General features: G+C 49.1%; 2 protein-coding genes across 10 annotated transcripts in view; one reads left to right on the top strand and one right to left on the bottom strand.

Moving 5' to 3' along the window:
- LOC140900148 (tyrosine-protein phosphatase non-receptor type 11) overlaps nt 1-11,766 on the top strand; it is an 83,338-nt gene extending 71,572 nt beyond the window's left edge. For 5 of the 7 annotated variants that reach the window (XM_073316876.2, XM_073316877.2, XM_073316881.2 and 2 more), the window contains 10 exons: nt 6-102; nt 787-866; nt 2,015-2,170; nt 4,500-4,631; nt 5,236-5,390; nt 5,832-5,899; nt 6,697-6,848; nt 7,635-7,732; nt 9,572-9,695; nt 10,281-11,766. In XM_073316876.2, the coding sequence (XP_073172977.1) occupies nt 6-102; nt 787-866; nt 2,015-2,170; nt 4,500-4,631; nt 5,236-5,390; nt 5,832-5,899; nt 6,697-6,848; nt 7,635-7,732; nt 9,572-9,659 (1,026 nt within the window). In that variant the 3' untranslated portion in view covers nt 9,660-9,695; nt 10,281-11,766. Of the gene's footprint in view, nt 1-5; nt 103-786; nt 867-2,014; nt 2,171-4,499; nt 4,632-4,811; nt 5,003-5,235; nt 5,391-5,831; nt 5,900-6,491; nt 6,593-6,696; nt 6,849-7,634; nt 7,733-9,571; nt 9,696-10,280 lie in introns of those variants that run through there. The other 2 variants (XM_073316873.2, XM_078849331.1) reach the window with 2 other exon arrangements.
- Nucleotides 11,767-13,624: 1,858 nt separating this feature from the next.
- On the bottom strand, nt 13,625-19,651 carry RNF223 (ring finger protein 223). 3 transcript variants are annotated; one of them, XM_073316883.2, is made up of 3 exons: nt 19,473-19,651; nt 15,397-15,535; nt 13,625-15,028 (listed from the first exon to the last, which is right to left on the bottom strand). In XM_073316883.2, exons 2-3 carry the CDS (start codon nt 15,449-15,451, stop codon nt 14,235-14,237), a joined length of 849 nt encoding a protein of 282 aa, XP_073172984.1. In that variant the 5' UTR covers nt 15,452-15,535; nt 19,473-19,651; the 3' UTR covers nt 13,625-14,234. The 3 variants fall into 3 exon arrangements, with proteins under 3 accessions (XP_073172984.1, XP_073172983.1, XP_073172985.1); XM_073316882.2 differs by lacking the exon at nt 19,473-19,651 and adding an exon at nt 17,488-19,450; XM_073316884.2 differs by lacking the exons at nt 15,397-15,535; nt 19,473-19,651 and adding an exon at nt 17,488-19,446.
- Nucleotides 19,652-24,721: the final 5,070 nt, after the last annotated feature.

Here is a 24,721-nt window from a genome sequence, read left to right on the forward strand (position 1 = left end):
CTCAGATGCTGCAGCAGCAGGAGTGTAAGCTCCTTTACCCCAGGAAGGAAGGGCAGCGAGTGGAGAATAAAGCGAAGAATCGCTACAAGAACATCCTCCCCTGTAAGGAGACGCTGGCTGTCATGTCTTCTAGCCGCTGAGTTTCTCTGGGGACAGTTGACCTGTGTTGTTGAGGGCTGGGATTGCATGGCATTTAGAGGTCCTGGCCTAATAGTCACATACCAGTGAATCGTTGCCCGTTGGCTAAGGAACGTGGGCTTTGCCTGTCGAATCCAAGCTGGGGTCTGGTTCGTTCAGCGCCCTTTCTCTCACTTTCCTGAACTCCGCACTTCCACATCCCAGGGACTGTGGCAAATGGTTTTTCCTCCTTCACCTTTGTTACTTTGTACCCAGAGATCAAATGAGCCCAGAGCTCAGTTGAGCCTCGCTGGCGTTGGCCAAAAATCGCATGAAGCCAGAGCTAAGCCCCGGGGAAATCGGACCCGCTCGAGGGTTGTACCATTGTGTCCATCAGGTAGCATCGGAGCACCTCCCCGGCGTCTGGCCTTAGTTATGGGTTTGTGGCGTACCCCAGGCAGAATGGGCTGCCTGGATGCATCACTAGGGGAACTTCTCTCTCCACTTTGGAGTGGGACCCAATTAGCCCCAGCCCTGAAATAACCAGCTGGTCACGTGTGAATGATCTAATGGATTGCTGGGAGCTGCTGCGGGTAAACGGTTGGGGCCCGGCGTGCCCCGCAGTGATGCTTCTGCGCGTGGCTCGAATGTGGCTTCTCTTCCCACCAGTCGATACCACGCGGGTTGCCCTCCGAGATGTCGACGAGAGCTTGCCAGGCTCAGACTACATCAACGCCAACTACATCAAGGTACGTCAGGAGGGAAAGGTGGTTCTTGACGGTGGGGCTTCCCAAGGCTGCCTCTCACTGCCCGTGAGCGGGTGCAGCGGTGCCAAGAATGATGCCGCCACAAGGGCAAGCCCGGCGCGAACCCCTGTATTTCGCTGATCACAGGCCAGATGCCATCTCTGCTGAGAATCCTCCTGCACCCTAAGCAGTTTCCTGATTCTCCCCCACCAGTTCTTTAGCCAGCTGCCTCTTTGGCAGGGTAAGAGGCGCCTGTGGGCTGCTCCCGGCAGCCAGAGAGACTCTTCCAGTCTGTATCTGGCAAGAGGAGCTGCTGCTTTTAGTAGCCCTTTCTTCAGAAGCCTAATGCCCTGTGCTCCTCTCTGGAGCTATGGAACTGTCTCTTTGTCAGGTTGCCTCAAGGGAGATCCAAGAGCCACATAATTAGCGCCCAGGCCCGCTGTCGTTCTGGGTGGCCAGAAATAGCAGCCGGGCTTTGGTGCAGAGAGCAGGAGTGCTCCAATGCATCCGGGGGGCGGGAAGGAGGGTAGCTTGGCTTTATTGTGAAGTGCGTGTGTGCTTCCAGACCTTATTGCTGGTGGGTGCCGTGTCCTGGCCGCCCCTGCACAGTGACTCCAGTCTCAATGCCCAACCCCGGCTTTCCCTGGGTGGGGGCTGCCAACATGGCTGTGTTGCGCAAGGTTGTCTGCTGGGTCAAACTCATTTTCGCCTGGGAGCTGAAACCAATTTGGAGTGAGATTTCCAGCCAGGAACAGCTCAGGTGTTTAAGCCCCTAGCCTTCGCCACACGATGGGGTCACTTATTTTCCTGTCTGATACAACCAGAACTTCTGCAGCTGTCTTGTGACCTGCATCTAGCACTGAGCAAATGATAATAAGGCCCTACAGAGGTCACAGCCGGCAGAGGGTGCCTCATTAACACTGTTGAGGGGGTATCTAGAAACTGCAAGCAGAACAATTTCTGTGTCTGGGGGGTCTGCTGTAGCTTGATCCCTAGAGGAAAGCCTGTTAGCATCAGGTGGCAGATGTTCGACTGGAGAGCTCATGCAGTGCCAGGCAGCCATGTCCTGTAGGACTCCCCCTGTCTTCGCAGCTCAGGGCTGCACTGGGGCAGTCCTTGGTCCCTTACTCCTATTTCCTTGCCACACCCAGAGCATACCCGAAGATGGAAGAAGCTCGGAGCATTGCAAAGTCTACATTGCCACCCAAGGCTGCCTGCAGACGACAGTGAACGACTTCTGGGCCATGGTGTACCAAGAAAATACCCATGTCATAGTCATGACGACCAAGGAAGTGGAGAGGGGCAGGGTGGGTACTTGGTTTGCAGGTTGTTGGCAGTCATTGTCTGTGGAACCTCTTGCCCGCCAGGTGCATTTCATCCCTCCTGTTGGCCAGACAATTTTGGGTGGGGAAAACTTCTGACTTGTGGAGCCTCAACCTGGTGCCTTCAGGATGACCAACTAATGGCAATAGTCAAAAGCAGGTCTAGTGCAGCTACGGCAGTGGTGGGCAACCTGCGGCCCATTACCAGATCAGGGTAATCTGATTGTGGGCTGCGAGACATTTTGCTGGCGTTGACCATCAGCAGGCACCGCCCCCCCCCCCCAGTGCCCAATGGCCGCGGTCCTCTGTTCCCAGCCAATGGGAGCTGTGGGAAGAACGTGACTCTAAGGCCGCTAACCAGAACTGGCTCCGCTGCTAAGGAGGGGTTACCAAGGCTGTGTCTACACTAGAAACTTTTGCTGGTATATCAATGCCACTTAGGGCGGTGGGTTTTTTGTCTTGTTTTGTGTCTTATTTTGTTTTAAAATGTATACAGTAAAAGCTCTAGTGCCGATCCAGTCATATTGGCAACGTGCTTTTCCCAAAATAGCTTATTTTATTAAGGAAAGTGGTAGAAACTATAACAACGAAAGCACTCTTGTGCTGCTATCAGCTGTGTCTGAACTAGAAGACTTTCCCAGTATAGCTGGTTGATAAATTGTTTAGTCAATTGCTTGACTGCACGTTGGTGTGTTTTATGAAATATATTCAAGAGACCAAGCGTGTTTGTTGCTACAAGCCAATAATAATCTAGCACAGGAAAAGGTTCTGTATGGGGCCGGTCTCCGGGAAGCTGCCTCGTGCAGCGTTGTTCCATTCACCTTACGCAGGAGTGATCCCAAAGTTACACATTTCAGCTGGTATTATTTATATGATGATTTTACAAGTCACAGGTTTACCGTCACTAAACTCCAACCCCTAAATTTGTCCCACTTCCCTATGTTGTTCTGTTCCTTCCTTCCTTCCTTTGTTTTGGATCCTGGCATTTCAGAAACTGGTCCATGGAAGCACTTCCCTAGCTTGTACCAACACCTAGAACGAATGTGTCTTGATTTTTGACAAGTTTCCTATCTGCTTATGCCAAATGCTTGCTTCATCAAATGCAAGGTGTTATGGGATATTTAGCATAAGTGAGCAGAGTTGTATAAGCAGCATAGGTCAGTTCAGGCTATATAACTACTATGTGCTTAATGTGTGTTGATCTATGTACAGTGCGGATAATACAGATTGGTACTGTGACTGATATATGCTAGCCCACCATATATTAGTCAACAGCTATACCAGCAAACCCTTTCTAGTATAGGCAAGGCCTTAATACAGTACAAAAATAGGGGATTGGAGGGGTTTTTAATGGAAGAGAATGGGATGTTGGCAAGCAGCATAGTGCATTGGGATGGCTCCGGAGTGATGGAGTGACCCATGTAACTGCACATGGGACAGCAGGGGGTGCTGCAGGTCAGGACTGAAATGGATTGGCAGAGCTGTGCGCACACAGGACTGCGAGTGGCCAGGGGTAGAATAGGTGTGATCTCTAGGGGGAAAGGGACCTTCTGTAAGACTAGCCTTCTTTAGGAATTTGTCCTGCGGGCCAAAGAAACCTTCCCCTGGAGGGTCCCTGGGGGCAATGTGGCTAGGGGGTGGGGATCTCCACCCCAATCAAACTCTGGATTGTTTAACCTCCTGCAAGCCGCTGCCTCCTTGCAGGAACCATCAGTCGATTTCTTGCAGGAGGGGTTGTGGAGTGGGGGTCAGTGCTTCTGGGGTCTCTTCCTGGCTCAGCCACTGCCTCATGGTGTGACCTTGGGCAAGTCACTTATCCCATCGGTGCCGTGAATCTCCCTGCCTTCACGTTTGTAAAGTGGGGATAGTACTTGGCCCTGCTCCGTGTTTGACTGCACGAGGAACCCCATTGCAGTCAGTGGGATTTCTGGGTGGGGAAGGCGCTATTCATCTGTGGTGAGGATTCCCCTTAATGTTAGTTGTGTACGATGGAAGTGCCGGTGTAACCCACACCTGCTCAGGGTGGCGCTTTGTCCCCTGCTAGCGGAGGCTGGGTCACACGCCCAGGTTGAGGAATATTCTGCAGCCTTGGCTCAGAGAACTTGATCCTCGAGTTCAAGCAGCAGCAGCTCACGCTTTTAGAGCCAGATGTCCCTGCTGCTGCTGACCCAGCCACCGGCATGGAGTTCAACAAGCTCTCGCGGTCCCGGTACAGCAGGCTCAGTTTGCTGAGCTCTAAGGGGATTCCCGTCCAGCTCCCCGGTCCTGAATGATGAGCAGAGCCCCTTAATGGCATTTTCCCCTGTCCCTTCAGAATAAATGTTTCCGCTACTGGCCTGATAAGAACTGCACCAAGGAGTACGGCCACATCTGCGTGCGGATCGTGAGCGAGCGCGAGGCGCAGGGCTACTACCTCCGGGAGCTGGAGATCACGCGGACAGATCGGGTGAGAGGCCTCTCATTTCTCCTGCTCCTTTTGCTGGGGCAGGACTCTCACAGAGAGCCGTGGCGGGGGGAGAGGCAGCCAGCCTGTAGCTTTGCACCGTTGTAGAAATATTTCTTATCGATGTGGTTCCTCCTGGTATCGCCCCGGTGGTCGCAACTCTTGCATTTGTTTACCCTTTAGACCCGTCGGGTTCTGATTGTGTGCATGCTTTTGGAGCTACGCATTGCCAGGAATGCTGCTTGTCCTACCGGGCCTTTGCACTGGCGTTCTGCTGGCTTCGCGAGAGAGTTTCCCAAACCAGGATTGGTGCAATCGGCATGGGGGCAGAACTTCCCTGACCTCCCCAGGAAAAGCATCCATCCCTTGAATTTGTGAGCACCCTCCTATTCGCTTGGGTGGCTACGCAGATGGGCTCTATCCTAGCCGAATAGTCTCTCTGCCCCATCTCTAGGTTGTACCGATCAGTTTTCTCTCATTTTACACTTGGATTGTAAGCGCCGTGGGGCAGGGACCATCTTCTTCCGGGGGGGCGTGTGTGCGTGCACCATACTGTCTGTGGCATGTGGGGTGTTCTAACCAAGCGACCGGGCTATCTGTCCTGCAGGAGGAGCACCCCAGACAGGTAAAGCACTATCAGTATTTCAGCTGGCCAGACCACGGGGTCCCCAACGAGCCAGGAGGGGTTCTCAGCTTTCTGGACCAAGTCAACCGAGCACAGCGAAGCATTCCGGACTCCGGGCCAATTGTTGTGCACTGCAGGTATGCACCCGGTGGGGTTGTCTCGGTGGCCACCGGTGAAAATGTCCCTGTGTGGATGGAGGGGGCTGTTGCTCATGTGAGCCAGGAATGACCAGAGGTGAAATCTGTTGCGTCGAGGCCTTGAAATGAGGCTCCCTCATCCCCTAGTGTACTGCCAACACTTCTCTAGGGCTGTTACAGATGGAGAAATGGAGGCAGTCTGTGGCAGAGCCAGGATTAGAACTGGGGAGGTTTGAGTTCCCAGGTCTCTGCCCAGACCACTGGACTATGCTTCTCTGAGGACTCTGCTTTGGCACGTCTTCATAGCAAATATTCCAGACACCGGCTTCGATGGGCTTGATGTGCCGATGAAGGGCGCGCACTGAACTGGCTAGTTATGTAGGGTCTGGGGAGGCATTTTGGCTTTTCCCACACTGATCCCTCCTTGTCTTCTCTCCCCAGCGCTGGAATAGGACGCACAGGCACGATCATAGTGATTGATATCCTGGTTGATACTATTCACAGGCAAGGTATGGCAACTGATCTGTCCCATGGGATTAGCTTCCCCCTTGTCCCCAGGGTGTTCCCTTTGGTTGCAGAATGGCAGTATAGTCTAACCTAATCCCTCTACAAGTGCGATGAGTTTGAAGATCTCTGGCCAATGGGCTCAGCTCGGCTGTATGTCTCTTGGTATGGGCTTTGATCTGAAAATATCTAAAGGGCTGGGGAAAGGCCTCTTACCCCACTGGAATGTAAAGTTTCCACTTCTGGGCTGGCAGGCAAAGGGGGAATAGCGCTCTGCCTCATGGGGAAGAAATCCACTGCCTCCCGAAACAGGCAAGTTGGCCCAAACGGCCCCAGCAAGCTCTGGTTGAAATGGAGGGTGAGCTCCTGGCCTCACTGGGAGTTCTGCCATTGGCTTCAGAGGGGCCAGTTCGCCCAGAGTGCCTTCTTAAAGCCCTCTTTCCTTATGGAAAGGTGTGGCTCACGCCCACCAGCCTCACCAGAAATCATTCCACCAGCCTCTAGGAGGTAATGGAGAAGGATCTCCTTTCCAGAAGCTCTGCGAGTCATCCTCCAGAGCAATATAGCAAGGATAGACTTCTCCATCGTGCTCTACAGGAGAGTTCCAGACACCTGCAGATAGGTCGTCCTTCCCTGTTAAACCCTACCGGACTCTTGCAGAAGGGTTAATTTCATGGCATCCAAGCCGCTCCAAGGAGGTGGGTCTGTGTTTGGTGATCCGGGGCAGAGGGAGGGACTGTCTCCCCCCACCTCCCTGAAATCTCACTCAATTCCTGATTCTTTGCTTCTCCCCCTGGAGCAGGTTTGGACTGTGACATCGACATCCCCAAAACCATCCAGATGGTGCGCAGGCAGCGATCTGGCATGGTGCAGACAGAGGCGCAGTACAAGTTCGTTTACATGGCTGTTCAGCAGTACATTGAGACCGAGCAGAAGAGACTAGAAGAAGAGCAGGTGGGTCCTGTTCCTGCCCAAGATGCATGGCTGGAATGCCCAGTGATGTTGGGCCTATCGGTGGGAATTGGCTCAATGGCAGAATATGGTCTGAACCAACCCTCCCCGGTCAGAACAGCAGATCTGAATGGAGCTGCTTCTCTCTGTCATGGGATGACTCCAAATCCTGGACCTGGACACGCTGAACGCAAGCGCTAGAAATCCAGGTCAGAGCCTAGCCTTCTCCAAGCTGCTGAACTTGTGTGTGGATTGACACAGTTCCCAGCAATGAACTTGGATCCAAATCCAGCTCCCAGGTGTGAACCCAGGGAGGATGGGTTTGGGCCCAGCTCTGGTTAATAGTGAAATTGGGAGAAATCTTATTATAAAGACACAGTGATTTTGTGAGCCTCAAGTGTTCTCTCATCCATGGAACCACGAGCCCTCCCTGTTAGGTCTGGGGTCTGCTGTGCACCTGGAGTAGCCCCTGTAGTTTCCAAACACATCCTCCTCTGTAGCAAGAGGAAATGCCAGGTGATGCTCTTACGAAGAGAGGCTAGGGGACTGGGGCTCAGGATCATGTCTCCTTCCAGCTGTGTTCACCTCCGCTCTTCTCTTCAGCATCTCAGACTTGGGAAGCTGGGCTCTTCCCCAGTGCTGTGGAAATGTCTCTGTGGGAAAACCTCTTCCATACCTCTAACTCACCCCTCTTGCTACCTGCCTGTAGGGCAGAAGATCTGCTCTGCAGACAGTGCCTCCATTCTTGCCTCTGGTGGAAGTTTCATCTCCTTGCTTTCTCTCTTTCAGAGGAATAAGAGGAAAGAGCGAGACTACCTGAATATCCGGCACCCTCCTATGGATAAAGCCAGAGCCAAAGGGCAGCCGCCCCCACCACGTGTCTCTGTGTAAGTTTGCTTGGAGGGAGGGAGATTACTGACTGGACGGGGAGCAGATGGGTCTGAATGACCATAGCCCCCAGTGGCCGCCATCTTTCACGCAGCTGCTTCCTTCCACCTGGGACCGCTTTTAAGCACACTAGCGGGAAGAGAGTGGCTATAACTGGCCATGTAAATATGTATCAAACATAGCAAGGCCCTGGCCTGCTGGTCTATCCCATTTTTGCAGCTACCATAGGGATGTTCAGTCGGCAATTACTTAAGCCCCTTTTTCTTGGAAATGTCCCATGAGCCGCGGGAGAGAGGAAGGAGGGGAGAAGTGTAGCAATAATATAGCACAGAGCACAAGAAAGAGAGCGGGCGTGTAGGCAGGATGAGTTGCAGGGAGAGGTGAGCCCGAGCCCGGAGAAGCAGAGGGCTGAGCGAATAATGCACTTTTCAGTTCACTGGGAACTCTGAACAATAAAATAAAAATTAATTTGGGGGCACCCAAAACACTGGATTTCAAGCATTTTTTTAACGTTGAATTTTAAAAACAAAATCTTAGGTGTTCCAATTGAAAAACCCAAGGCCATTTGTTTGGAAAATGTCCAAATGAAACATTTCAATTTTCATTTATTTATTTAGTCTTTTTCCACCGAAGCAATTTGGCAAAACCAATGGGAATTTGCCAAATGTTTCCCGGTTGCCGAGTCTGCATTTTTCATGTGAAAAAGCATTAGGTGGATACACTTCATCCAGTGCTGCTGAGGCCCTTTGTGGACAGTAGAAGTTCTACACTGATCTCTCTTCTTTTAGATAAGAGAGTGATGAGCAGGGAGAGTGTCCCATATAAGCAATGGATTTCCCACCACTGGTAACTTTTTTTTGTTTTAAAGCTGTGGTTTTTCGATCTTTTTTTTTTTTCATTTGCGGACTCCTAAAAAAAAATTCCAAACACAGGTGCCGACCCCTTTGGAAATCTTAGACATAGTCTGTGGACTCCCAGGGGTCCATGGACTGCAGGTTGAAAACCACCATTTTTAAAGAGATTTTCTAGTTTAAAAGGAATGACTTTGGGGCAGTTCTCTGACCTGTGCTATGCAGAAGGTCAGACGAGAGGGTCACGGTGGTTCCTTCTGGCCTTGGAATTTCTGAATGGGAGGGGCAGGGTTTGAGTATCTCCACTCACTCATCCAAGATGGACCCTGCTGGGCCGATGACACCTGTCTAAATATTCAAAATCTTGGCAGTTTCACTTGGAGCTCTTGGCTGCGTTTGAATCTGAAACTCTAAATGAATCTCAAGGTGAAGGTAGGGAGGGATCACAGGTGGGACAAAGCCAAAGAAAACTATTCCCTCCTTCCTGAATGTTGCGTATCGCGTATTGTTTCACAAAGTCTGGGCTGGATTTCAAGTGAAGTTCGGGGTTACTTGGATCTGGGATTTTGGTTGGACCCATTCTGAACAAAAAGGTTGGTTTGCAAAAATAGATCTGGATCCAGGTTCCTATCCACCTCCCCCCTCCAGAAAGTCCATCGTTTTCACTCAGCCCTGTCTTTAGACCTATAGGAGGTATGGGTGATATTCTCACTCCGATTGCATCCCAGTGTTGGATGCATATATAAAGGCTTGCATCTTGGATGAATGTTCAGGGCCCAGTTTGTGTGTACATTAAATGTCTGAGGGACGGCAGGCATGAAGTGTGTGGGTGTAAACGGGCATTGGGGTAATTCCCGGTCTTGCCGTCTACCAGGCTGTCGGGGGGAAGGCTTGGAATTCTGTTCAAGCACCTCCAGGCAACCTGCTCTGAGGAAGGAATGAAGAGTAAGAAGGTTACTCATGGCAAGGCTTTGCGTATCTTTCCAGGGTCGACGATGATGACTCAGCCACAGTCTACGAGAACCTGAACATCAAAAGCTCAAAGGTTTCAGGGTTGAATAATGCAGGGAGATAAATGGGCCGGAAGGGGAGCTGGATGGAGGCTGCACAGGTACGTTCATTCTCTGAGGTTGGCACTAAACTCCACCGGGGTTCTGTTGGCTCTAGTCCCTGTTCGACGACATGAAGTGCATGGCCCCATCTACCCAGGGAAAACCAGCTATGTTCTGAGTCAGTTTAACAGACCTTAAAAATGTTTGTGCAGCTCCTGGGCAGTGCCCAGCTGGTGATGGGCTGGGGAGAAATGGGGCAAGACTTAAAAAAATATATATTTTTTGAAAACTGCCTTACACTGAGACCCACAATGCGAACTGAGGTTGTTTCCCTAGTGTAGACTCTAAGGGTTTGTCTACACTGCAGTCTGGTGGGATTGCAGCGTGAGTAGACATGGACTTCAGCGCAGGCATCTAGAACCCTACTTGTGTTGCTGAAAGCCATGCCACCACATCTATATTGCTGGTTTTAGTCCGGCTAATGCAGGTATGTCTGCTTGAGCTGCAGTCACCCCTCTGATTGCATCCCGCAGTGAGAGAGACATACACATGGGTACTGGGAGCATCGTCTTTCTCCTGTGTGTGTCCCACTCCGTTATACATAATAGCTGACACCACCTCTCTCCTCTCGTTTTGGATCTTAGGATTTACAGTGTTTACGTCCACACTTGCCAAGTTCTGTCATCGCTGCCTCCCTCGACCCTTGCGCCTCCGCACCCCTTCAAGCACCTTGGATCCAGCGAGGAACCAAAATGCCGAAAGCATCTGAGTAGGGCAGAGTCCTCGCCTCGGGAACACGCCTCAATCTAACTTATTCACAGGAGCGACCTTTCCCGGTCCCTTTTTCACGTAGGCCGATATTTATGCGCAAGTGCCTCTGGATGTTTGTAGGGCGTAAAAGCTCAGTTTTAATTTTTTTTTTTTTTGTTTAAAAGAAATTAATTTAATTTTTAAAGAAATTGGTTTTGTAAAAAGTTAAAATGACAACGTGTTTAGGAGCTTTGTCTGCTCAGGACAATCACCGGGGTGTTGCTGCACTTCACGGCTTCATGAGGTCGGTCGTGTCTCAGCTAGAGGTGTTTAAACTGAGTCTTGGGTTAACTCCACTGCCATGGAAGAGATGGACTGGGCATGTGGACTGGACCTAGGTATAGTGCAAATAGCCGCTGTGTAAATGCCCTCATTCCTTTAGAAAATGCACCTCCTTTCTGCTGTGCTAGGCTTGGGCACTTATGCAATCTGCCAAAGCGCCTAGCTCCTGGCCCTGGAGCAACCCTTGCTATTGCAGCATGCAGAGAAGCAGTGTGGAGCAGTGGACTTGTCTGTCTGGTAGCAAAATCCCCATGCTGCACAGTTTCTGACACGCACATGAGTGAGGAGCCAGCGTGAGAACCCTCATCTCTACCAACACAGGCCTCTGCCGCGGGAGCTAAAAGAGATCTGTAGCTGGTGGTAAAAGCAGTAGGGAGGTAACTTATCTGTGCACTCGGCAACCAGAGGGCAACATCCCATGTACCATCAGCACATTAGGGCTTAGAGTTCTGCTGAGTTCTCTTCCTGACTCTATTGCTGTCTTGCTGGATGCCCTGTGTTAGTTTCCCCATGTTTGTCTGCTGAGCCTAATGCTATGCATACGAAATAGGGGAGCTGTGGGCAATGATTAATATTTGTACAGCACCGCGAAGAAGAAAAGAGAGAGCATGCTTTGGAATGTTAATATTCCGGCTCTGTTCGCGCACCTCAATTTTCACTGACAGCACTTCCTGCTCTTGCAGCTCTGGGCCTGCAAACCGCTCTGCCAAAGAACCTCCTTTTCTGCCGGACTCCTTGCTACGTGACATTGCCCAGGGTCTGAATGTCAGGGCCGAAACCAGGAGAGCCTGTCTTGGGCAGCTGATAATGGAAAAAAGAAACGTTCTTCCTTGGCTGTGTGGGTTAAGGGATGTGCTGGGCAGTGGCTTTAGCTTGCAGTGCTGGAGTAGCTGCTCTCCCAGCACTGCAGGGGTTGAACAAAGAGAACACCGATGGAACGGGGCTGTATTTACCGGCCGGCGTCTTCAGTCGTTTGTCACAGGGACAAGAAAACAGTTTATTTTTATTGCACTTTTAATAAATGTTGACTATTCTAAAGGTTTTTTTTTCTATTTAAGTTCGAAATGCTTGTGAAAGTGACCGATGGGCATTTGAAGGGGGGTATGATGCCAGTGGGTGCCAGGCCTCTTACCCAAAAAAACTGCTCCTCTTAGACCCCGATCAGAGTCCCTCTCAAGTGGCCCAAACAATTTTGGGCTAGCTCTGAACCAGCAGCTTCAGCGTGAGCCTCTGTAGCCCATTACCAGTTCTCCCAAAGCTGTCCCGACCCTCCAGCGTAAAATGTGGCAGCAAGCGGGGAAGTGAGGGGTATTAAAGGGCTGCACGTGGGATGGACATGTGTGGATACTGTAGTCGATGAGGTAAATCAGTGGGAATGGATGTGATTGTGGCAGGTTGACAGGCTCCACCTGGGCCATTGTTTGGAGAGGGAAGTATGGGGAGCATATGGCAGTCAGATGTTTGTACAGTGACGAAGGACGGCTGGCCCCCGTCACATTCCTTCTCCTCTGATGCTATGCAGGCATTTGTCATCTGGCCTCTACTGCTGAGACTTCAGTGGTAGTCTGGGGGGATGGACAAGATCACCCAAGAGTCCCTGGCAACCCCAATGGTTCTGACTGACACTGCGTTAAAAGCCCTGGGTCCAGTGGCAAGGGAACTGGGCTGGACAATACCTGCCTTTTAAAGCTTGCTATAAATTGTCAACATATTGAATCTGTTGCAGCAGCCAGGACCCTGCTGAAATCCTGCCTGGGAAAGCTCCCGTGCCACCCCTGGCTGCAGCATGGTATCCTATTCCAATCCCGCTTTACAGCTTTGATGGCAGAGGAGAGATGAGCAGGGGATCTGGCTTTGGTTTTTCCATCTGGAGAGAGGGAAAGGATGGCCAGCCCACAAAATGAACATTCTCCCTCCATTCAGATGGCTGCAATAATATGACCAGAGAGAGACTGCAGCAGGGCCACTGAGGGTGGGGGAGTGTAGTTGCAAGTTGATGATCAGTGTAAACATTTATTACTTTAGAGCACTTCTGAGCCTCTATCTTGGCTTATTGTATTCAGCCGGGCACTGAGTACTGGATTGTTGCAGAATTTGTGGAAATGCAATTAGCATCTGATCTGGATTTTAAGCTTAACACCCCTAAAGAGCACCTAGAAGAAGGAGCAAAGTCATGGGGTTAACTTCTGCAGCCAGTGACACCTCTGTAAAATGTACAAAGCATCTAAATGCCATTACAGCACTTGCATCTAATGCTGGCTATGTTAAATTATTCTCTTAAACTGCATTATCAGGTCCCTTTACTCTAACAATGGCTTATTGCTCACTGAGCCCCTCACGTCTGAGCAACGCAGAAGTCATCCCATTAAACACCTAGTTGGAGCAACTGCCCTGTATCGTACCCTAGTGGTTTTAAAAGGTGACGGTATTAAAGTTACAGAGCTAGACTGACATTTTTGCGATGTCTGGGAGAATGATCTAGTTTTTCTCTTGTACGTCGGCTACTACATTTTAAATTGAGCTGTGCAAAATTCTCTCTGAAATGGTAACCCCTGAGAGGGCTAGGGTTTTTGCATGTTAGCGAAATAAACTACTCCCTCCCATCCCCTGTTTGGTTTTGAATTAAAAAAAAGTGGTCCAGCTGAATATTAAGCAGAGATGGCTTTGCAACAAAAATATGCAGAAATTTCTATTTTTCTAAGAACCTCATTTGTGGGCAATTCCACAAAAAAAATTACTAAGAACTTTAAAGCCCAAGTGCCTGGTCAGGAGAGCAGGGTCTTCTCGGAGCTGAGTCTTGTTTTGCTGAGCAGAGTAAAAAGCTAGTACTAACCCAAATATCAAGCAGAGGCAGGTAAATAACACCTCCCAGCAATAGGTTTAACACTAACCAATATACAATTGAAATGTTTAATAAAGCACATTGTATAAAATTAAATATTGTCATTTTATAGATACAGACAGCTTTAGCATGCTTCTTTCCAAGGGCAGATGGATTTCTCTCCCTGAGAAATAATCCCATCCAGACCCGTTTTCAGCGTTGTCGGTTTCCAAGAAAACAACCCTTCCATTAGCCCTTCCTTTCCATCAGTGAGTTGAAAGGGCCGAGCCCATTTACAGCTGTATCCTGACGGCAACAGCCCCGCAGTTTGAGGCATGTGCACCTTTCCCAGGAAGCAGCAGTTGTAGAAACGTGCCCTTGTGCAAGTCTTCAAGGCTCCGTTATCTGTGCAGCGTTTTGGAGGGCTAGAGATTTAGGTGAAGCAGTGGATCAATATACGGCTATGCACGAATCTCTTCTCTCTCTCCCACCCACCCCCCGCCTTTGCATGGCAGAGCTGTGTGAAAGCGAGGGGCTGGATTAACCGTGTAGGTTCAGGTGACATTCCCAGTGCAGAGGTGGAGCCGTGTGTAGGCCGGGAACAGGGGCTGCTACAGCTTGGCAGTGAGGTATGTTGGTGAAATCCAGTAGGCAGCAGCTTGACCTAGCTCAGTGGGGTGAGGCGCTAGCGAGAGGGCGGGCTGGTCCCAGGCACTGGCGGGGTTGTAAACGAAACAGGGTTTGGCCTGCTGAAAGTAACCGTCCTTGGGAAGCAGCGGAGGTTCCCAGTTTTCAGGGCACACTGCACCGGCCACAGAATGATGCACAGCAAAATGATGACCAGGGCCGAGAGGAGGACGATGCGTTTCCAGTCGTCGCACATGGCACAGCGGGACAGCCTCCCAGCCATGCCCTCTGTCGGCGTCATGGGGGGATTGGGCTTGCTCATGGCCACGTCAAGGCAGATGCATGCGTCGGGATCTTCTGGGTCCTGGGATGACTGCCTGCAGCACAGCTTGCTGCCTTCCATCCACACCACTTTCTCCCGTTGGTACTCGGGGGGCAGGGTGGACAGGAGCTCCTGGCTGGTCTGGAGAGCCGGAGGGCCCTCAAGGGGAATCTCCGTGAGCTGCCTGCAGAGGGGGCACGGCAGCTGGTCCTCGACACGGGGCTGGGGCAGGGCCGAGGTCAAGCGGGCCACGCACTCCAGACAGAAGACATGCGAGCACTGGAGCAGCTTGGGTGTCTTGAAGCTGTTGTCGTAGGTGTTGAAGCAGATGGAGCACTCGATGGGGGAGGTCGGTTTGGGGGAGGCAAGGCTGGACGTCGGGGAGCTGAGCTTTCTGCTGTCGGTGGGCGAGGTGACTATGATGGGGCTAATAGGAATGGGGATTTCATCCAGAGCGGCAGGAACGGGGCTGGTGGGGGAATCTGGTGTCTCGGTGCGCCGCATTTGGGGGAAGCACGACATGACCGACCCTGAGGAGACAGACAAAGTAGTGTCAGAAGCTAGATAAAAGGGGTGGAACACTTTAATTTTTGTTACATTTCCCCAAGACCTTAGAGAGACTAGTCCTGTGTAAGCGTGGGCATGGCTCCCTTGAGAGCTGCAATTCTAACAGAGCTGAAATTGCAGTTGATAAATATGAAAATAAGACACCTCTTCCCCCAAGCCTGCAATCCTCATCCAGAAAAAGTGTGTGTTGGAACAGAGACAAGCCACCAGCAGACAACAGGCTAAGCCAGCATCAGGCCAAAACTTTTTCACCACAGCCACGGGGAGAGAGTTTACGACTGCTGTCTTCCCCCACAAACCTCCCATTGCCAACAGAAACCAAAACACATACCCCAAGTGCCGCTTCCCATAATCTGAGAAGGGAGGAGAAGAGCAGAAGACTCCATGAAGTCAACTAGGGACTTTGCTATGCCAATCTATTAGCCTGGGAGGCGCTCAGGTATTACGGTGGCAGGCACCCGTGCAAAAGCCTAAGATAAATAGATAAATTGTATTCATTGATACAGTGCCCCCATGGGCTAATAAAACATCCCCCTCCAGCTGACGGTCAGCACCACCAACCGGGTGCCTTCATGCTTGCCTGAGTGTCCTCTCCAGCATGCCCTCATGGGAGTTGAGGGCACCCAGGCACTTTGCAAGATCAGGTCTGTCCTCTGCTCTCTCGACCCCAACGGGGGGCGGGAAATCTTACCTGCCTTGTAACCGTGACATGGCAAAAAAGTTGCCTAAGGAAATTCCCTCAGGATCCCGTGTGGGGAGAATTTCCCCCTGAGCTATTTCCTTGTTGTCCTATTGCTACCTCATAAGGAAGCTGCTTCTGTGTTCTCATCCACTCTGACTGAAAGTACCAGCCTGCCTGTAGCTACGTGGTGCACAGTGCTTTCTGGCCCCAAGGACATCTGAGAGCAAGTGGGAGTTCTGGTAGAGAGGGCTAATGTTGCCACCCTGGCAGCGAGTTAATTCCCCACCTCCGACGGAGTCACTCCAGTTTGTGTGCGTAAACCTGGCCTCCCTGTTGGAGGCTATTTTCTCCATGACAACATGGCAGCTAGCTATCCTGTCTTATGGGGCATTTAAAAGTTTGTCCTGGAGCGTAGACATTTAATTGGAGGATTCCCGCATGAATGCCGGGGGAGCATTCATTTCTGACTATGCGCTGAACTGGGCGAGCCTGTTTGCTTGGCTTTGAAAACCAGGTGGCATATGGATGACATGCCAGGGGTGTTCATAGCACAACCCTGATAGCCTCTTGCATTGCTTAAGATGAGGAGATCCTTGCCCGAGGCTGGTGAATTACCCCAAGAGTGACTCAGGAGCTAACTTTAAGGTATTAAAATCCTGCCTTGTTCCTCCATGTACATAAGTAAGCATGTGCATGTTTCCCTCTCCCCATCATGCCGGAAATAAAGTACTGCTCTATTACAGCTAGTCTTGCGAGACTTAATTTTAGGTATCCAGATTATACATCTAGGAGACACAACCTGGTCATTTAATGAGGATAATTTAGCTCATCAGTGGCAGCACCCTTTCGCTCTCCCACCCCCACCCCCACCTGTGTGCACCACCACTTTTTAATTGTAGGGTTACCTAGTAAATCCTTGATTCGACAGGTCACCTGGTGGCCCTTGTTAACATCTGCCAAGGCTCTTCAGCAAATCCTAGCATCATTTTAATTTTTTTTTTTGCGGGGGGGCAACGGAACTTGAAGCTGGCCTGGTTTCTAGTTCCATCACAACCCTTTTCAAACCGTTCACAAACCCGGGCCCAGTTTGGAGAGAACTTGAGGCAGATTTCCTAGCTTTTAATCAAAATCACACGCACTTTGCGGTTTCTCAAAACTCCATCCAGTAAAACACGGCCATTTCACCTGAGTTTAACTTTCAGCATTTGGGGCACAAGGATTGAGAACCCACATGGACAGACGATGAAGAAGGATGTTTGCACCAGCCTCAGCGATGAAATCGCTGAGTTCTGCATGACTTAATATGGCCTGAAGCCTAAAAAGTTTGGTAAAGAATTTTTACTAGTGCTCTTAAGTCATTGCAGAATCAGTAAAAACCTGGACACTCCTGGTAGTTAATTAAACTGGCATCACCCCACATGCTTTAACAAAGCAATGCCGATTTGCCCCAGAATGTCATTCAAAGTTTTCCACAAGCCTTTTCCACTTCAGTAAATAAGTGAACCATGAAAAAAGACACAGTAACTCATCAAATTCAAAATCACTCGCCTATTTCAGGCTGTTGCACAAAGCATTAAGTAGTTTTACTTCCAAGCAAAGCTCTTAAATTTCCTTCTTGACCATAAAACTAAGACAAAGAAAACACAGTGGCCACTAATGCTGTGTAATCCAATTCCCCAGCTCCAAGCAACCGAATGCAGAGTTAAGAACTATATAACTGAGATTAAAGTCTATAATTACCTGTACGGAGTGCAGTTTAGCAGGTGAAAAGCATGTTATGTCTCTTGATTTCTATCCCTGATGTCTGTCCTCCTCAGAGGATATGTTTAGTCTCAGCTCTTTTTATTCATAAGTCGTCTCTGCTTGTCTTTTGATATCCAAGTCTCCTGCTAGTTTGTGGATAAGCTTCCAGGTGAGGTTGATCTGGTAGGGTGAATGATCTCCAGCTGCTCCCAGTGTTATGTGTGAGTGTCCTGCCTCTGTTATTCAGGTGTCTTTTATACCTTCCTGTCTGGAGGTGACTTACCTGTATCACCTGGCTTTCCCAATTATAAGTGAATCATTCCATTGACTGCAAGTACATTTCCACTAGGGGGCGGTTTCTCTTTTGACAGACAAAGCAGGTTGGAAGGTCATTGGTGAGAAATAGGGTTACAGCAATACCTGCTCATTTACTGTATGTAGTAGTTTGCTGTTTATAGAATCAGATTATGGGAAACACCGATTTGCTTATCTTCTCCACTGTGTCTGTGCAAGCCTGTCCCCTCTCTAGTATGTTTGTCCAGTGCTTTGTCGAGTCTGGTCTAGTCTAGTTTTAAGTAGTTCATGTTAAATACGTCTTGGCTTACAATTCCACCACAGAGGATAATAGACTTTATGAAACAAATATTCTCTGTGTTAGCAAGTCCAGCAATTTTAGGAAGGGGAATTATTTTTCTCCTGATTCTTCATTCAGGACAAATTACTTGAAATCATGTTGGATCTGTAGAAAGAAAGGGGCTGTCCCCAGACTTCCAGTGAGAGATGGGATTCACCCGCCTTGATCCTGGCTGAAAAAGTGGTTTTGTTTTAATGGACGTGCCCTGCTAGAAGTTAACGGAGCATGATAAGCTCTCCGTAGGTTCACTGAACTGTCCTATAAAATGCATATGCTTGCTAGATAATTCTATAGGATAGCTCAAAATAATCCTTTCGAAAGAATCTCATTCTCCATCAAGCATTATAGGGTTTTGCACGAACTGCTGTGAAGTGCTATAGTGTCTTCTCAGTTTGGGGGCACATGAGCTGGCTAAAGCCCAGTGACTTTCAGTAGGAATTGGGCACCTAACTCAATTTGTGCCTTTGAAAATCAACCCCTTCCCTCATCCTTGTTAAATTCTATATGTCTCTAAGGCCAGAAGGGTGGATTTTAGGAATAAGAAATGTGGGGTTTAATTGTTTTTTGGGTTAAACCTGGAGTTACCTCATTCTTTCGTAGGTGCTTTTTATCTGGCCTAATATACAGCTCCTAAAGTCAACCTGCGAGAATTTTTTTTTTTTTTAAGGTTTAACTTGAGATTTTGCTGATGTCGAATGTACAGATGACACTAAAAGCAGGAGACCTGACATGGAGGAAGGAGAACTGAACAGATAAGCCACTCAACAGATATACAACTCCTCTCCTGCCTTGGGGCATCCGAACTATGCAGTAGGAGCCATGAACAATAGCAGCCAGAGATTTGTGTATAATGTTTGTGTCCATAGTACTTTTCAGACATCAGCCATGTCGGGGAGCAGCCAGTGTGTATCTTAGACAAAGCAGAGATGCTTATTAAAGGTATTTAGGTCGGATTGTAATTTTTAGTCAATTTAAAAAACTCCGAATGGCTTAAGCCCGTGTATAAGAGCTTTGCTGAAGTGGGAACAAAATGAATAACTTAGTGCCGGTGCCCACCACGATGCATCCCCTGAAATACCCAAGCAACAGATGCTGCTTAGCTCAGGGCCAGATCATTGGCAGGTGTAAATTGGTATCTCTTTACTGAAGACAATAGAGCAACATCAGCTTACACCAGGTGAGGCTCTGGCTCTTTTGCCATCTTTGAAGGAAAGTAAACCTTCAAATATTCTAAGCCTTTATCTGATGAAGACTTTTGAGAGGAAAACAAGCCAGGAAGATTTTAACCCAACCCAGCCATTGCCAACCATTGTACACAGCTGGCTTTTTCAAGCATTGCTTTGTTTACCTTGGTTTCCCCACCAGCCCCAGGGTGACTGACACGTGTGGAACAGATTGACTCATCTCCAGTGGCTGATTGCCTGGGGGGATTGTGTTTGACTCACACATGCCCACGCACACCTCCCCAGCGAGGGCACGCTAGATCCTCAATACACTGAATGTGCCCAGACTGATCACCGTTCTGGCATTTGACATCAGGACTTCAGCTTCCAAAGGTGAGCGGGAGGTTGTCTGTCTGTTATTTTTGTCTCTGGGGAAATACAATGAGAACGTCATGATCAGGTGCTGTCTGCTTAAAGCCCAGAAGATCTTTATAAACCTGCTACAGTAGGATGTATTTTATGATGTGCCTTAGAACTTGGCCAGCTGTATCTAAATTAAATACAGACAGTTGTGTTATTCCCTTGTTCTTCAGGTACAGAATAGACAACTACAAATACTTTAGCTGTCGAAAGCAGCGGTTCCCAAACTTGTTCCGCCGCTTGTGCAGGGAAAGCCCCTGGTGGGCCGGGCCGGTTTGTTTACCTGCCGCGTCCGCAGGTTTGGCCGATTGCGGCTCCCGGTGGCCCCAGTTCGCTGCTCCAGGCCAAAGGGAGCTGCTGGAAGCAGCGCAGGCCGAGGAACGTGCTGGCCGCCACTTCCAGCAGCTCCCATTGGCCTGGAGCAGCGAACTGCAGCCACCGGGAGTCACAATCAGCCAAACCTGCGGACGCGGCAGGTAAACAAACCGGCCTGGCCCACCAGGGGCTTTCCCTGCACAAGCGGTGGAACGAGTCTGGGAACCGCTGGTCTAAAGCAATGAACAAGTTTTAGGGGAAATCACTGTGTGCACGCACACACCCAGCGAGATCTCTTTGCTGTCCGATTACTTTTGCCATGCAGTTGAGGAAGTGTGGTCATGTGCTTCCAACACTGGACTGGCACTCAGGAGATCTGGGAAAAATCCCTGACTTTGCCACACAGGATCCCTTTGTGACCTTGGACAAATCCCTTAATCTTCTGGGCCTCAATTCCCAATATGTTTAAAAAACGGGGGAGGGAGAGAACTATCCTTCCTTCTTCCTTATGCTTTGTCCATCTCATCTATTTACAAGACACATGGGGCAGAGATTGCCTATTACTGTGTGTTTTGTGAAGGGCCGAGCCCCTTGGGGCCTTGCTCTTCCAGTTACTCTGGAATGCCCAGCATCACGATGGGCCTTTCCCTATTCAATTATCTGCGGTCTCTCCGATAGCACTGTGGGGAAAGTGCTAACTTCTTAGGTGACCGCTGGCCCCACAGCTCTGAAAAACCAATGATGACAGAAGCTGCAGAAATTATTCTTAACAGCTGCCAGGCAGCCTCGTTCCCCAGCAAACACTGCCTGGGGAAGCGTGAAAAGTGACTTAACGTGAAACCGGCCAACGTCCTTTGCTCTAAAATAAAGTAAATAATAATAAAACTGAAAGAACTGTTGATCGACTGCCGTAACATACTGCTTTCCAGGGCTGGGCCAGCAAACTGCTTCTTTCACTTTTCCCATCATTATGCACAAATTGAACTGAGGAGGCCAAAGAAATAAAATGTGGCATGGGAAATAAATACATAAAGCAGCAGGTCAAAGGGCTTATTTTGATCTCTCCTGCATCCATGCTAGCAGGTTTCTGGGGAGCATGCGCTAGTTTGCACGACAGGGTCGCCTCTCTCTTGGTTATGTTTTGGGGATCTTTTTTGGCTATGGCTTGTTGGGTTGCAGCCCAAAGTGATGGGAAAACTAGCGGTCCTGAGTCACACCAAAGCTGGGCTGTCTTTAGAACGCTTTCCCACCTGCATTAATGCTTGCAAAGTGCTCTGAGATCCGCAGGTAGGAGATGCTTTGAATTTCGATAGCATTAACCCCAACTGCTTCAGCCAAGACACTTCCCCCACCCCAAGGGCAACCCCCCATGCCATTCAGATGTTATCCCTGCCCACTACAAACCTCTTTGCTGGCTTCCTAATGTGGCATCTTGTTTCATGCCCAAGAATAATCCGTTCAGTGCTGCGGCCAGCTGAACCGATTTTTAACAAGCCCGGCCAAAGCTGCCCCCATGCTCAAAATAGAACGGAAAGTCCAAAGGGCGTTAATTGCATGCAGTGGAGAGAGATTGCCTAGATTATAATTTTTCCACTGGTGTTCAAGTTCCTGACCCAGAGCCCATTCAAAGTTAGTGGAAATACTACCACTGGCTTCAATGAGCTTTGGCACAGACCTCATGTCAGCAGCCCAGTTCTCTGTGCCTCTCTCTCATCTGTTAATTAGGCTTCCCTGGACTGAGGTACAGTCTAGAGTGGGTTTCTGTGGCAAAAAATCCTCCTCCTTTGGCCCTAGGCTAAAGTCACTCTTTGATGCTGGGCTGCGTTTTGTAGCGTCGAGGCCTTATGCTGTCTGCGATTTAAAGATCCTGTTTACACAACAGGTGTTCTCAGGATTGTTTTTCCTGTGTTAACTCATGTAGCCTGGCCTCAGCCATGTGCTCAGTTTAAAGATTTATAATCGCTGCAGCAGTTTGCACCCAGGACAAGGTCTGCTAAGGAATTTAAATGTTCAGATCTAATCTACAGCCAGGAAAGAGAGGTTCCATGAGTCATCAGATAAACTGGATAGGAACTCATGGGGGTCCTCTCTAGAATAACCTCACTTTGTCCGTTTCTAGCTCTTTCCGTCGAATGATCTCCAAACGCTTTGCCAGCAGCAATGAATGAAATTTCCCAACTGCCCTGTTTAGCAGGGATGTTGTTAGCCCATTTTACAGATGGGGAGACTTCATGGAGTGCAGAAAGCTTAGGCAGCCTCGCGGAGGATTGCTCTCGTGAATATCACCTGTACAGGGATAGGACATACCTATAGGCTTTTCCCAGTGATGGCATGGTCAGCCGAGCAATGGGAGGACAAAGGTGGAGGGAAAGAGAACAAGAAAAAAAAAAGCCACAGGGAAAAGGGGAGAAGAATGGGGGTAAAAGGCAGCAATAAACAAGGCAAAGACAAGGAGGTGATTCAATCAGCTGTTATTCTTTTCCATAGTTTAGGCGTTTTGAACCAATACTTTGTAAAGTGAAGGCTACTCTACTGTGCTAAGGGCCGGGGCCCAGGCCAGTACAGTATTTTAAGGGGTATCCCAAAGAACTAACATGCCCAGTAGTGTAGTTTGACAGAAATTAGAGAACCTTTTACTCTTTACAGTGCTGGATCTAGACCCAATGTGCCACCCCTTGACACTCCGGCTCAGAATTCCTCTGAGTTATTGCAGGCCAAATCAAAGCTGTGGAACCCCCCAGCTACGGCGTTTAGCACAATCAAACAGTGCACCTAGCTATTGTGCCTACTCTGCACTATTACGCCTCACTACAGGAAATGGGGAAGGCCGGCGATTATATAACAATGATGAAGTGCTAGGAGGTGAGGATCCGGCATCATACCCATGTGATTATTACTCTGCTACAGTTCAATGGCTACATGACTCATCAGCCGGTCATGGTGTCATTCACAAATAGTAGGAATAGCAACCATTCTCCTGGAGTTAATGTCAAGCCTTTTTCCCAGCCAATTACTGGTCAGGAGGCAATGTCCTAGAGCTTCTGTCATTCTTGCAAGCCTCTTCCAGCTATGGTGAACATTTAGGCCCTTGATGTACTGGTAGATTTCGCAAAAATAAAAAGGAGGACTTGTGGCACCTTAGAGACTAACCAATTTATTTGAGCATAAGCTTTCGTGGGCTACAGCTCACTTTAATCTCCCCACTGTATTTTCCACTGCATGCATCCGATGAAGTGAGCTGTAGCTCACGAAAGCTTATGCTCAAATAAATTGGTTAGTCTCTAAGGTGCCACAAGTCCTCCTTTTCTTTTTGCGGATACAGACTAACACAGCTGCTACTCTGAAACCTGGTAGATTTCAGTCCTTAAAATGGCTTCAAGCCACATTTCCACTGCTTTGGACTTCTTCAGTCCACCTTTATATTGTTCAGTTGCTGACACTGCTTGGCTTTATGGACTTATAGACTTTAAGGTAAGAAGGAGCCTTCATGATCAGGTATTACTAAAGTTCAGCAATGCCACCAAGATCCCGGAAAGATGGGTGCGCAGTTTGCTGGAATGTCTGCCATGAAGAACACCGATTCTGGGCACTTGCACCAACACCTTTGATACAGGCAAACCTGAAATTGTTCCTGCTAGTAGTACTAGGTACATTGCTTAGCTTTTAGATGTTCACAAAGGCCCTAAGGCTCAGCCCCCAGGATCAACAGAGCACATCAGCCCTGTCGTTTGCTCTCTAAACTGGCTTCCCATAGAATATCAAGTCAAGTTCAAGATCGTGGTCTTTTTCTTCAAGACACTCAGGCTATCTGAAAGATCACCTAAAGCTCCAGGATGAGTACTGTGGTCAACAGCTCTGCTCCTCTGGCACAATGGTTCTTTCTCCTCGTCTATTCAGGAGACAGAGCCTTCTCAAGGGGCCAGTCCCAGACTGTGAAACAAACCGTGCCAAGAGCTAAGAACGAAGCTTCTGCCGATGCTGGAGACATCCTGGGCCTGATCCAGCTCCAAACGAAGAGCTGGACTGGGGCACTAGCGATTACAAAGCGCAAAGAGACTAACTTCTGCTTTGGTTGGTGTTACTTTAGTTGTGATTTACCGTTCATAAGTGATTCCAACTGAACATGGGACATAACACCTGTTCGGCACATGGGAACCAAAATAATTACCAAGGAATGATCAGAATGTTCTCAGTCATGAACAAGCAAGACGGCTGTCATTAGTGACAGCAATAGAATAAACCCTGCAGCAGCTACAGTCATAATCCCTTTCATGAGCAGAGGTTAACAGCAGGAATAATAGGGCAAGGTGTGGTGCTGACAATGAAAGCAAGACTTAGAACAATACCAATTAATTACCACAGTGCTATTTTCAATTGCCCTCGTGGCTGTTCTTTGGGAGACCAGCTTCCTTCAGTGTTACTCACGCCCCTGACCCATGTGGTCGCAGTCTGAGCTTGGGAAATGGAATGTGGTGCCAGGAGGAGTAAGGATTTTTGGTGATGCTCCATGTAGCTCCAGTTACAATTGCTTATGTAAGGAGCAGCCTGCCATGCAAACTGGCCAAATGCTCTTGAAACACACCTGCAGCTCCATTGAAGTCAGTCACATTGCTTCAACACAACAGGAGTGTTTAGTCCAAAACTAAATTTCATCCAAAATTGGGTAAAAATTACCATGAAACTTTGACAGCAAATTTGG

This window comes from Lepidochelys kempii, chromosome 18 (assembly GCF_965140285.1).
Source record: "Lepidochelys kempii isolate rLepKem1 chromosome 18, rLepKem1.hap1, whole genome shotgun sequence".
In the NCBI taxonomy this organism is placed as follows: Eukaryota; Metazoa; Chordata; order Testudines; family Cheloniidae; genus Lepidochelys; species Lepidochelys kempii.